Source organism: Mobula hypostoma, chromosome 22 (genome assembly GCF_963921235.1).
Source record: "Mobula hypostoma chromosome 22, sMobHyp1.1, whole genome shotgun sequence".
Classification (NCBI taxonomy): Eukaryota; Metazoa; Chordata; class Chondrichthyes; order Myliobatiformes; family Myliobatidae; genus Mobula; species Mobula hypostoma.
The window spans coordinates 31,331,335-31,344,326 of NC_086118.1; the positions used below are offsets into that span (position 1 = coordinate 31,331,335).

A 12,992-nucleotide genomic window follows, 5' to 3' on the forward strand; every position below is an offset into this window, starting at 1 on the left:
TTGCCCTCTATAGCAGATTACTGAGACAACATCAGTCTATGCACTTAAGCTAGATATTTGAAATTGTTTAAGCTTTAACAAGAAAACTCATGGTACTGATTAGAAAAATATATTCTGGTTTAATATCAATAGTTAAGCCTTGTGCCACCTAAATAATTGCTACATGCTGTGACTGTTATCATTTCCATTTAAGCTCTGACTTCCATTTCTACAAACATATTACAAAGGAGAGAGGCTTTAATCTGCTCTCGAGGGTTTTTAAAAGGTGCATAGTCTCTGCAAGCTGAGTTGGTTTTGCGGCAAATAAGATAGCTAATATTTTCAGGATTGAAGATTTTTTGAGATGTGGCTACGATTTTGAAAACAATGTGTTTTTTTTAACTTTAAATCCACGTATTTGGCTCAATTCCAAGATTTGAGCCATTAGCCACCTGACTTTATAGAAGCTGCTGATGTCCATGGAGACAAAGGTAACCAAGAACAGATGGAACTGACTGGACGCATGCCCCTGGAGTTTGCCTTCCCTGAAGTTCTCCTCCATAGAGTATTTGAATTGTCTATGAATTGAGAGAAGTTTTTCTTAACCATTAAAGACGTTCAAATAATGATATTAGTATTTGTGATTTAATTCATGTCTTAGAACATATTTTCATAAGGTACATTGTTTCTGCCAGTTAAAATAACTTTATTTTTGGTTTCCAGGGAAATGTAAGGGTCACTTCTAAATGCTGCACTGACCGCATGAATTAGAAGGCATTAATATATAAATTGTTTTTCAGGAAGCTGAAGAAGGGATTGAAAGCACAAAAAAATCTCCTGAAGATGGAGCAGAGATTGAAAGTACCAAAACAACTCTTCCTGATGATGCCACTGGTAAATAAGCTTTAATTATTTCCTTGGTATTTTAAGTGCGTAAACACCACATTTGAGCTGCAGCAAAAGTCCTTGTTAACTTGGATTATACAAGATTTTGCGGAATACAGAATGTCAATTCAGACAATCAATGTAGAATGTAGTCCTATTGTTCCTCTCTAGGAAGGGGGGAGGTGATAGCTGTACAAGATGGCAGTGAGCAGAGGGTTGGTGATTTTGTTGGCCAGGATTACATTTGTTAATAAGGTGCCAAGTGGTGGGTATAATAAATTTACTGCTGAGGGTTTGGAGTTTGCCCACCATACTAATGAAGGAAATCTGAGACTAGATCCCATGGTTGAATTATGTCAAGTGTGCTGCCCGAACTTCATCTGGAGCAAAGTTTCCATGGCCTCTTGGTCCAGAAGTACCAAGTACCACCCTGTTTGTACCCTAGCTTGGGAGAGAGGTGTCTAGTTCACAGTATGGTTATATAACTTGAGGAATAACATGAGTTGCTTCTTAATACTGAAATAAAGCTTAACATTTTTCACTTCGTTCTAACCACAATCTGGTTTGGGACATCCCGCAACATAGCAGTAAGTGATCAGAAAGATCAAAGGGCAGTTGGGTTTTGAAATTTATTCTTTGATCTTCACACATCTCTGACCCTGATGTACAGCAGACTTCAGTCTTTAGTACTGAATCACACTGCTCTGCACCGGTTCCCTTGGGTGACAGTCTGCAGTGCTTTGTTAACAGTATCCGAACAGATATCTGCTTACTGTAACAAAATAGTCAGCTACTAATCAAGCACAAATGGGCTTTGATCAGAAATGTCTATGTTGACAGTGTATGCAGTTATTACAAATACTTGGTCCATAGGCTTGTAGTGTTGCAAATCCAAGTGTTGGTGTGAGTTGTTGCATGTACCTGACTCCACCTTGGGCTGTGTTCAAGAGATCTATTCACCTCGGATTGTTTTGCCTTCAAATCCCCTAACCTCTTTACTCTGTTTTAATTAAATGTCCTCTGTTTTTGGTGTCTCTTAAGAGTAAGGTTCCCCTCAATTCACTTTCGCCCTCAATTTTTAACTTGTTGCTCCCTCGTCCTCTTGGTTATAAGAGAATCAAACCCAGTCTTTCTTCATAACGGAAACTCTGTGCCTGGTTATATCTTGGTAAGCCTCCTCTCCAATGCAGTCATGTGCTTCCTACGAAGGGTCTCGGCCTGAAACGTCGACTGCGCCTCTTCCTATAGATGCTGCTTGGCCTGCTGCGTTCACCAGCAACTTTGATGTATGTTGCTTGAATTTCCAGCATCTGCAGAATTCCTGTTGTTTGTGTCTGTAGAAGTTGTTGTTCTCTTGTATTCTATACCTGGCTAATGGAACTCAAACCCCATATGCTGCTTTCACTCATCTGCATGTGCTGCCACTTTTAGGGTCTATAGTCTTGCACAGCAAGGTCCATTTGTCCCTTTTTTTTGGTAGGAGGGTTTCTGTAATTCCTAGTATATATCAGATTTCCCAGCCAAATAGTATTGACACCACTCCAGGATTTATTTTCATCGGCTATTGGTACATCCAAATTGCCGGCCAATTTCATGAAAAATCTGGAAGAACTTGAAATAGCAAAGAAAGTGGGAGGGTAGTTGATGGGACAAAGATATCTAATTGAAATGACAACTGAGCTCTTTTACTGTTACTAATGCTATGAAGTATTGCTGGCCTACTGACACAAGCCTGCCAGAATTTAAAATAGTTGCAAGCACGAACAGCTAGTCCTGACGAAAGGGCAAGTTATCTGAAATTGGAGAATTCAATATTTGCTTGTGAAATGTGCACAGTGAAAAAGGGGTGTTGTTCAAGCTTGCGTTACAGGATCCCACAGGTGAGAAAGGAGCATATTCAGTGAGGTGGCTACCTACGATCATCACGTCAACATTGATGAATACAGGGGATCGCTGACTGGCCACGTAGGAAAATGCATTGTAGACGTTACCATGATTAAACACTACGCTGCCAGGATAAACCAAAAACCATAGCCAACTGCAGAGGTTTGTGCACTGCTTAAGGATTGGGACGTTGCTTTCAGATCAGGGGACAGGACGACTCTAAGGTCAGCAAAAGTTGTGTTCTTCCATGCCATCAGGAAGGCAAAACGTGAGTATGCACAGGAAATCCATAGACACCTTTGTGACACCAGGGGCATGTGGCAAAGTAGACGAACAATAACTGATTGCAAGTCCACCCTATGCGTCAATGACAGCGACGCCTCCCTGCCTGATAGGCTGAATAATTTCTATGCCCGATCTGACCAATGGAATGATACAACATCAAGGAAAGCCTCCTCTTCTGGTAAGATGGCAGCATGCTCGGTTGCAGTAGCTTCTACGGGGCCAGACAGGGCTGTTATTATCATTTTTTAATATATTCTTTAAGATTGCAAGACCCTGCTGGACATCAAGAACTCAAAATACTGCAGGTCTACCCCATCAGCGAGTTGCTCGCTGGCGGAAGAACTGCAGAAGCTGGATGTGCTGCTGCCTGCTTCAGAGAGGTGTCAGAGGAGTCGGCACATGAAGGCGATGTTCAGTCTAACAGCGAGTGATCGTCTTAGTCGCTTTTCTTGTTACAAAACCCTGGACATTGTTAATGCGGAATGCTGCAAAGCCGATTAATTGATTTATTGACGGATGGCAGGGGAGTTGTGTGGCCACGGTCAGAGTGAGGACTCAAGCTGCGGTGTCCTGTTTAAAGCCGCCCAGGACGGGCGTTGGAGTTGGTTTGCTCCACTGAAGTGCCACAGGTGGTGTGGCACAGCGTCCAAGCTAGAGTTGGTACTGTCTCCCAGTGCTCACTCGGTAGAAGATGAGCCATATTGTGTTCAACTGCAGATCGCCGCAACATTCATGGACTCTGTCTGGGACACTATATTTTTTTGTGTGACTGTATTTTACCGATATCATATGTGCTGTATGTGGCCTGTGCTGTGTAGGACTGTTGGTACTGTGTTTATTATGTTGGCCCCGGAGTAAAGCTATTTTGTTTGGTTGTATTCATGGGTGTCCATCTGTGGTTGAATGACAATTAAACTGGAGCTATGAACTCTTACTCTCTTTCTCCCCTTCCCCCCATTTGTGACATTTACCTGGAGCATTGCAGATGAAGGGCCCAAGGCATTGTTAAGGATGACCATCACCCATCCCTCAATCTCTTTGATCCATTGCCATCAGGAAGGATATATAGGAGCATCAGGACTAGGACTGCTGGACTGGATAATAGCTTCTCCCCTCAGGCTGTGAGACTAATGAATATACTCCCACCACCAAGGTTTTTCACTAGGACAGCAAGTTTTTACTGTACTGTTTACCTGTGTTGCACTTTATTACGTGTATTTTTAATTATATTATTAATGTGTTTATTGAATAATATTTTCATTTATGTGCTTTGTGTGATATATGTTGTGTGGGCGCACCGTGGTTTGGAGGAATGTTGTTTGGTTGTGTACATGTACAGACAGGTGACATTAACTTGAACTTGAGTGGGGTGGTGAATTAAATTGGCAAGCAAACAGAAGGTCACAGTGTGAAGGATGCTGATATTTGCAAGGAATTTGAGCACAGTTAGACTTTGGGAGTTTAATTTTAGATACATATTATTGGGAAAATATGGACTGTTCCAAGCCATAAATGCCAATATTCCTCTTTATATGTGGTCAAATTTGGTTTCTTTGGCCCACAAATTTATTCAATCTTTTTTTGGCCACATCCTGTGAGTGTGTAACACAATATTCCTTTTTGGCTCAAGATAAAATACCAGTCCAATGACAAATATTTTCAGAATGGTAATATTTGTTTCATGGTTGCCTTGGTTCAGATTTGACTATTGCAGCAAATCTTTCTTTCAAAGCTTTATGCTTTCTCAATCATTGATAGTATTCAGTTGGGTTAAAACCGATGCCAAGTATAAATTGAGAGTTGATGTTGACAATTATTTGCAACCAAGCGCAGATTATCCCGCATTTAATCATATAACCATATAACAATTACAGCACAGAAACAGGCCATATCGGCCTGTCTAGTCCGTGCCAAACTCTTACTCTCACCTGGTCCTACCGACCTGCACTCAGCCCATAACTCTCCATGCCTTTCCTGTCCATGTAGCAGTCCAGTTTAACTTTAAATGACAACATCGAACCTGCCTCAACCACTTCTGCTGGAAGCTCGTTCCACACAGCCACCACTCTCTGAGTAAAGAAGTTCCCCCTCATGTTACCCCTAAGCTTTTGCCCTTTAACTCTCAACTCAAGTCCTCTTGTTTGAATCTCCCCCACTCTCAATGGGAAAAGCCTAGCCACGTCAACTCTATCTATCCCCCTCATAATTTTAAATACCTCTATCAAGTCCCCCCTCAACCTTCTACGCTCCAAAGAATAAAGGCCCAACTTGTTCAACCTTTCTCTGTAACTTAGGTGATGAAACCCAGGTAACATTCTAGTAAATCTTCTCTGTACTCTCTCTATTTTGTTGACATCTTTCCTATAATTTGGTGACCAAAACTATACCTAGTTCATCCAGCTCCAGCATTTATGAGCTGCAAATCAGTTTGGAATAACTATTCTTGGGTATATGACTTAATTTGGAGCTTGCTGGCAGGCAGTAAAGATAATTAACCATAAAGCAGCATAGGAACTTGGTTCTCCATGATTTTGCAAAGTAGATGTTCAAGCCCTCATTGCAGTTTCAATAAACCTTCCAACAGGTGGCAACTTGAGCCTAGGAATGACATGGAACAGAACTTCAATTCAATATCCTGCTCCAGTGCTGTTTGTAACAGGGACAGATTTTTATCCTGGCATGGAGTCCAATTGAATACTAGCATCAAATGCAGTACTGGTACATTTAAAATCAATCAATTCACTAAAATTCTATGTTAATAGAATATTTCCCCAGTGCTATATTATTCATAAATTTACCTATTCAACTAAATTAATCTATGACAAGCAAAATTGTAGTTAACATTCAACTGCTTTCTGAAATGGCCGAAGTCACAGGGTCTTAACTGTTGCATAGAAACAATTGGATGGATTACCCTACATTATGCTAAGCAAAACGTAACATGTCTGAGTAACCTTGCCTCAAAGATCGGGCGCAATGGCGCCTAAGCGGGGGAAACTGTCCGAAACCTGTTGAGCAATGGCCTGAAAGTTGTATTCATATGTTACAGATGCTGTATTAATCTTCCTTTAGTCTCCGGGCACATCCTGTCCACCAGCAAGATGGTGATAACGGCAAATGGAGAATAGCCTTCAGGTCATTAATGCTCAAGCATGTGTTTATTTGCATCAAGTGAAAGTGAAACTTGGGAAAGGACACTCGATTCTCCACCCAGTTGCTGGTATTGAACACTTGGGAACAGACTGACACTATCTAGAACACAATGTGGAAGAATTTGATCCGTAGAGGTTAGCTTGATAGCAACATATAAACTGAGACCCATGGATGTGGCAGCTAGACGTGCTGTTGCTTTTATTTTGCAGGTAAAAGGTGACCAAGGCTAAACCATGTTGAGTGTTCTTGTGTTCCTGTAGCAGATGGATCTTTCCATGATAGCATTGTTAGCAACCACTGCAGAATTTTTCTTTGGAGATCATTGTCCTTCACGCTGTAGTGTGACATTAATGCTTTTAACTCTACTCCTCATCTTTTTTTGCCCTCCAGTCCTGCTGAAGGGTGTCGGCTCAAAATGTCAATTGCACTCTTTTTCATTGCTGCTACCTGGTCTGCTAAATTCCTCCAGATTTTGTGTGTGACATTAAAATAGTTGTGTGGCACTGTAATACTTGTACTGGACTTGGCAGCTCAATTCGCTAGTCATGAGGCATAGTATACCATAAGCAGTAGAATATAGACCAGCTTTTATTCCTAATCTTACTATTCTATTAACTAATGAAAGATGTAACTGGCAATGCCATTTTGTAGTACTTGGTTAATCTGCTATTTGATACCCATTTTAGTTTTAGCCAAGATCGCTTGGCCCCTGACCTTGTCACAAAGAGTTAATCCAAGAGATAGTGACCATGCTTGATAATGCAACATTGCCATCCTTTGGGTGAAGATGAAGAGAGGTGGTAAAAGCTGACCTTGTCAGCCATGCCTCAGATCATTAGGGAAGTGGGGGCGGGGGGCGGGGGGTAAAGAGGGGAAACTGAGAATTTGCATACATTTTTGGGAGCTTTGGACATAATTATTTATTGACCTCTTTAATACTTTGCCAAGTGATCACCTAAATTGATTTTCATATTTTAAACTCTGTATAACACTGTTCTGATTGCAGCTTCAGACAAGACCTAAAATTAGTCTTGAGCTCTCTTGACCTCTGTAGTGTTAAGATGTGCGATAACAAGGGTCTCGGTAGTGTTCTGCAACTAACATTTGACTTGGAAATCCGTTTCTTGAATGGGTGATGCAGACTGAACCTCTTTATCCCAGCAGCTTCACTGTGCTATTAAAAGTAATACGTAATCTGTAACTTTTTTTTATTTCCCCACTGCCTGTTGCTTGCTCTGAACCTGCTTGTCGGGTTTTAAAAAAATGACAAAAACAAAAATAGATGTCCAAATATTTGTTAAACAATTAAAAATAAAGTGTGTGGGTATGAGTAAGGAAAGTGAAATTTTGTTTGCAGACAACTTCAGAGAAATTAGCTGAATACTTCAATGTTTACGCCAGCCATCAGATTTGACACAAGCCAAATTTAAACATGGAGGTAGAAATATTAAAGTTATTTGCAGAATCTGGAATTCTTGTGATATTTAAGGTATTTGGCATCAGGATAGGCAGCTGCAGTTCTGAACCATGTGAATTGAAATGGATTTTCTGTTAGTGTGAAACTGATTAAATGTGTGCCTTGACCTTAAACTGAAATGAAATGCGAAATGACATACCAAGGAGCATTTTGTACAATTTGCCTCAATTTGGTTTGCTCTCAGCAATTTATTACTCTGTGGGAAGTTTTTCCCAAGGAGGTTCAAGCAAGTCCTTTTTGCTCTTAAAAGGAGCCAGTGTGCTTTTCTTAGCGGAATGCTGTATGCTGGAAGTGTGCAGTACATGGAAAAGATTTGTCAGCCTGGAGTATTGCTGGCATTTTCAATTCAAAGTGGATTGTTTGGCTAACTTATTTTTAGTCTGGGAACAATGTACCATTGAGGCCAGGCTTTATTAGCATTGAATAAGTGATACAATGGTTGGAGGATTGCTCTAAATATGAGGAAATGTACAATCAATGTCAAAAATCCATTAAGTGACATCTGGACCACTTGGAGCCTTGAAAACTTGTGTGATATTTAGATTGCCCAAATCATATTTTGAACAGAAGATTTAGTTGATTTACCTGATTATGATGTACTGCCCTGACTTTGAATATTTTGGACTCTGTATACTTTGGAGCCTTGTTTCTTTTTCTAGATGACCTAGTTGATGAGTATCGTCCAGGCAAGGTTCAACGTAGCAGCTATGAAAAAACATTGACTAAAGAACAACTGGAGGAAGAGAAACGGTATGTTAACTCATCAAAGTTTAAGTTCTCATCAAACGTTAACCATTTTGTTTTGTCTTTAACCAATAGTTAAAATACTGCAAAAGGATAGTTGACAAAATCAGTCCTGAAGTGAGTATCTAAAGTATGTGACTTAGCTCTGTTCAAGCTATGCAAAATTGTCTCTGCTCATCAAGTTTCTGGAGACAATAGATGTGTGCAAAGATAGATAGTTAAAGCTTCCCAAGAGCAGTTAGTGGGCAAGTCTTTCTGGCAAGAGCTAACCGGAAGTAAGGAATGAAAAATCCTTGATTGTCTAAGTTTTCCAATGTTTTTCCCAAATTGTGTGGATGGAGTGTGATTCGAAGATGTAAAATTCATTCACATGTGTATCTACTGTCTATTGCATTTTGTAATGGTGCCTGTCCTCACATGGATTTAACTCATAAAACAACTTCTGGAAATGAATAGCTTTGAAAATATAGACTTTTTATTAATAAATTTCATTGCTTGTTTGAATTCTTGCAATTTCCCTGAGTACAAAATGAGTTTAAACTGTGTTGTAATTTATGTAAATGGCATCTGTTATCTCCAAGATGCGTGATGTTTGATGTCATGTGAGAAGCTGAGGGACACCAAGTATGATGCAGGATAGAGTTTGGAGAAAAGCCACTTTACGTATCTTCCGTGTTTACAATCTCCAAGGCATTTGGTTGTAGTTCATGAAGCACTGAAGAGAATGTGGCAAGTTAATGGAAAATTTTGCTTCTGATAAAGTAATTCCTTAAATATTTGCTCATATATGTGAATAGATTTTGATCCTGTCTGGTGCAAGTTGAAAATGCTGAATAAACTCATTTGTTTTCTACACTGCAGAGCAGAAAAGCAATTTTGTAATTTAATTGGCAGAACATGCCTTTAAATCAAGTCAAAGGTGATTCCTTAACAAACTATGTTTAATATAGCACAGTAGAAAAGTATAACCTATCTGGGTTCGATTTTGCACTTTTGATTGCTATTCCACAGTCCTACAAATATAGATTCAAAGCTCAATACGATCTTTATTATTCCTTGCCCCTCATTGATAATCCTTTCCCCCCATCTCCAACCCCCCCCCCTTTCTTCTTGGACACCCTGCCTCTGGATTTCTGCCTCCTCTGGATCTTTTCACCTCTGGAGATCTCATGGTTCCCTTACCCTGCATTGCTTGTTGCCACCTCCTATCAAGATCCATAAACCTGACTTCCTGGATAGGACCATTGTTCTTCTTGCTGCTGCCCCACTGAATTAGTGTCTGCCTACCTCCACTCTATTCTATCTCCTTTGGTTCAGTCCCTTCCCACCTATAGAACATTCTTGACACGTCACATGCTCTTGATTTCCTCAACTTGCAATTCCCAGGCCCTGATCATCTCATATTCGCCATGGGTGTCCAGCCCCTATTCACTACAATCCTCCATCAAGAAGACCTTAAAGCTCTCCATATCTTTCTTGGTAACAGTTCACCTCCATCTGGCCAGACTGGAATTCACCCTCAACAATTTCTTCTGGCTCCTCCCACTTACCCCAAACTCAAGGGCACATGCAAGGGCCCCAGCTGTGTCTGCTTTTTCGTTGGTTATGTGGAACTATCCAGGTTCTATCACATGGTCTGTTTCTTCCCCCGCCCCCCCCAACCTTGGTGTGCCTCATCTTCACTCCATCTCCATTAATAGGGATAGAGTTCCTCTTGTCATCGCCTATCATCCCCTGAGCCTCTGCATTCAACACATTCTCTGCAACTTTCTCCATCTTCAAATGCGACTCTACCACCAAATACATCTTTACCTCCACCCTCTCTCCACTTCCCGCTGGAATCGCTCTCTCCATTCCCCTTTGTGGGGAAGGATGAATGCACCATTCTCCCTCCTGGCACTTGTATCTGCAAGCAAAAAAAGTGCTAAAACTGCCCATTCACCTCCCCCCTCACCCCTATTCAGGGCTGCAAACAGTCCTTTCAGGCGAGATGACAAATCTGTTGAGGTTGTCTACTGTATCTGGCACACCTGATGCAGCCTCTTCTACATTGGTGAGACCCAACATTAGATTGGGGGAACCACTCTGTCGAGCACCTTCGCTCTATCTGCAAGAATCAGGTTTTCCCAGTGGGCAAACATTTTGACATGTTGATCCATGACTACTACCTCTGCCACGATGAGGCTACTCTCAAGTTGGAGGAGAAATTCCTCCTAACTGGTGGCATAAACATTGATTTCTCCAAGTAATTGCCCCCTCCCTCCCCCACCTTCAATTCCCTACTCTGGCTCTCCTCTTGCCTCTTCTCTCTTGTCTATCACCTCCCCTGGCATTTCTCCTCAACTTCCTCCCTTGGTCCACTGTCCTCCTATCAGTTTCCTTCTTTCCCAGCCCTTTACCATTCCCATCTATCACCTCCCAGCTTCTGACTTCACCCATCACCTTCTAGCTGGGACTCCTTCCCCTTCCCCCAGCTTCTTCTGACATCTTCCCCCTTCCTTTCCAGTCCTGAAGAAGGGTCTTGGCCCAAAACGTCAACTGTTCATTCCTCTCCATTGATGCAGCCTGATCTGCTGAAGTCCTCCAGCATTTTGTATGTGTTACTGTGGATTTCCAGCATCTGCAGATTATTTTGTGTCTGTATAATATCCTGAGGCTTTTCCAAGTTTTTCAGTTCATTCTAATTATTCCCAATATTTGGAAAGAAGGTACCACATGTAAGAAACTCCCTTTGCATCCCCAATCAATAATGCTCTGAAATGTCAAGGTAATTCAAGTTTATCCTTTGCCTCAAATTGGGAATTGATCTGTAGGTCCTTGATCTGCTTGGCTGTCCTTAAAAGTGTCCCGTGTTAGTTGGCAACCTGCTGTTTCATAGATTCCCTCATTACTTTGCTTTTTGCTTTAGCATAAAATGTTCTTAACTCTGCATTTTCTTAGTGTACACAAGGGTCATCCATTTTACTTGTAATTAACCTAGTGCTTGCCTTGCACTGCTTGTATGAATTTTAAAGTAGAAACTGGCATGATTTTGCTTCACTAGCATTCTGTTAGCATTTTTGCCAGCAATGCTTTTAACACTTCATTTAAGTTGTAAAGTTTATCCAAATGCAGTATCTATTGTATTGAAGGACAGGCAGGTACGCAGAGAAGGTGGGGTGACTCTGTTGGTTTAAAAAAAATAAAGTCAAGTCCTTAGAAAGAGGTGACATAAGGATTCTACATCTTCCTGTGGATAGAGTTAAGAAACTGCAAGGGTAAAAAGACCCTGATCATAGTTGTATACAGACATCTAAACAGTAGCCAGGGTGTGGGGTATAAATTACAGCGGAATATAGAAAAGGCATGTCAAAAGTGCAGTGTTGTAATAATCACAGAGGTTTTCAATATGCAGGTAGATTGGGGAACTCGGATTGGTGCTGGATCCCAAAGAAGGAATTTGTAGAGTGCAGAAATGAGTGTAGTTGCTATTACTAAGGAGAAGGTCTTGGGGAATCTGAAAGGTCTGAAGGGTAGACAAGTCACCTGGACCATATGAACTATACCACAGGGCTCTGAAAGAGGTAGCAGAAGAGATCATGGAGGCATTAGTAGTGAACTTTCAAAAATCACCAGATTCTGGTGTAGTTTTGGAGGACTGGAATATTACAAATGTCACTTTACTCTTCACAAAGGGATGGTAGGGGGTAAAAAATGAAATTATAGGCTAGTTAGCCTGACTTCAGTGTCTGGAAAGATGTTGGAGTCCATTACTAAAGATGAGGATGCTTGAAGGCGCCAAATAAAATGGCCAACATCAGCATGGGATCCTTAAGTGGAAATCTTGCCTAACGAATTTGTTGGAATTCTCGAAGGAAATTACAGGCAGGATAGACAAAGGAGAGTTGGTGGATGTTCTTTGCCTAGACTTTCAGAAGGCCTTTTATAAGGTGCTGCACATAAGGCTGCTAAACAAGATAAAAGGAAAGGTACAAACATGGATAGAAGATTGGCTGACTGGCAGGAGGCAAAGACTGAGAATAAAAAAGGTAAAAGGGGCCTTTTCCAGTTGGCTGCCAGTGACTAGTGGGGTTCCACAGGGGATGGTGTTCAGACAACTGCTTTTTGTATGGTATATCAATGATTTGGGTAACATAATTGATGACTTTGTGGCCAGATTCATGCATAATACATAATGGGGTGGAGGGACAGGTAGTGTTGAGGAAGCAGGGAGCCTGCAGAAGGTCTTAGATTCCAAAAATAGGCAAAGTAGTGGCAGATGAAACATAGTGTAGCGAAAGGTATGGCTGTGCACTTTGGTTCAAGGAATAAAGTCTTGCACTATTCTCTAAGCAGGGGGAAAATTCAGAAGTCAGAAGTGCAAAGGGACTTGGGAATCCTTGTGCAGGATTCCTTAAAGGTTAACGCAGTTAAGTGTGTAGCGATAAATGCTAGCATTGCATTTGCCTTACTTTCAAGAAGATTAGAGTATAAAAGCAAGGAAATAACACTATGCTTTATAAGGCATTGATCAGGACACACTTGGAGAATTGTAAGCAATTTTAGGCCCCTTATCGAAGAAAAGATGTGGCGGCATCCCTCAGCA

At 41.1% G+C, this 12,992-nt stretch overlaps 1 protein-coding gene across 3 annotated transcripts in view; it reads left to right on the forward strand.

Annotated features, from left to right (window-relative positions):
• The window catches only part of LOC134360254 (matrix-remodeling-associated protein 7-like), a 114,021-nt gene that overhangs the window by 69,229 nt on the left and 31,800 nt on the right, over positions 1-12,992 (forward strand). For all 3 annotated transcript variants that reach the window (XR_010021295.1, XM_063074385.1, XM_063074386.1), the window contains exons 2-3: positions 780-873; positions 8,323-8,413. Coding sequence is in view for 2 of the 3 variants with exons in the window: in XM_063074385.1 (XP_062930455.1) it covers positions 780-873; positions 8,323-8,413 (185 nt within the window). In the remaining variant the exon portion in view is untranslated. The remainder of the gene's footprint in view (positions 1-779; positions 874-8,322; positions 8,414-12,992) is intronic.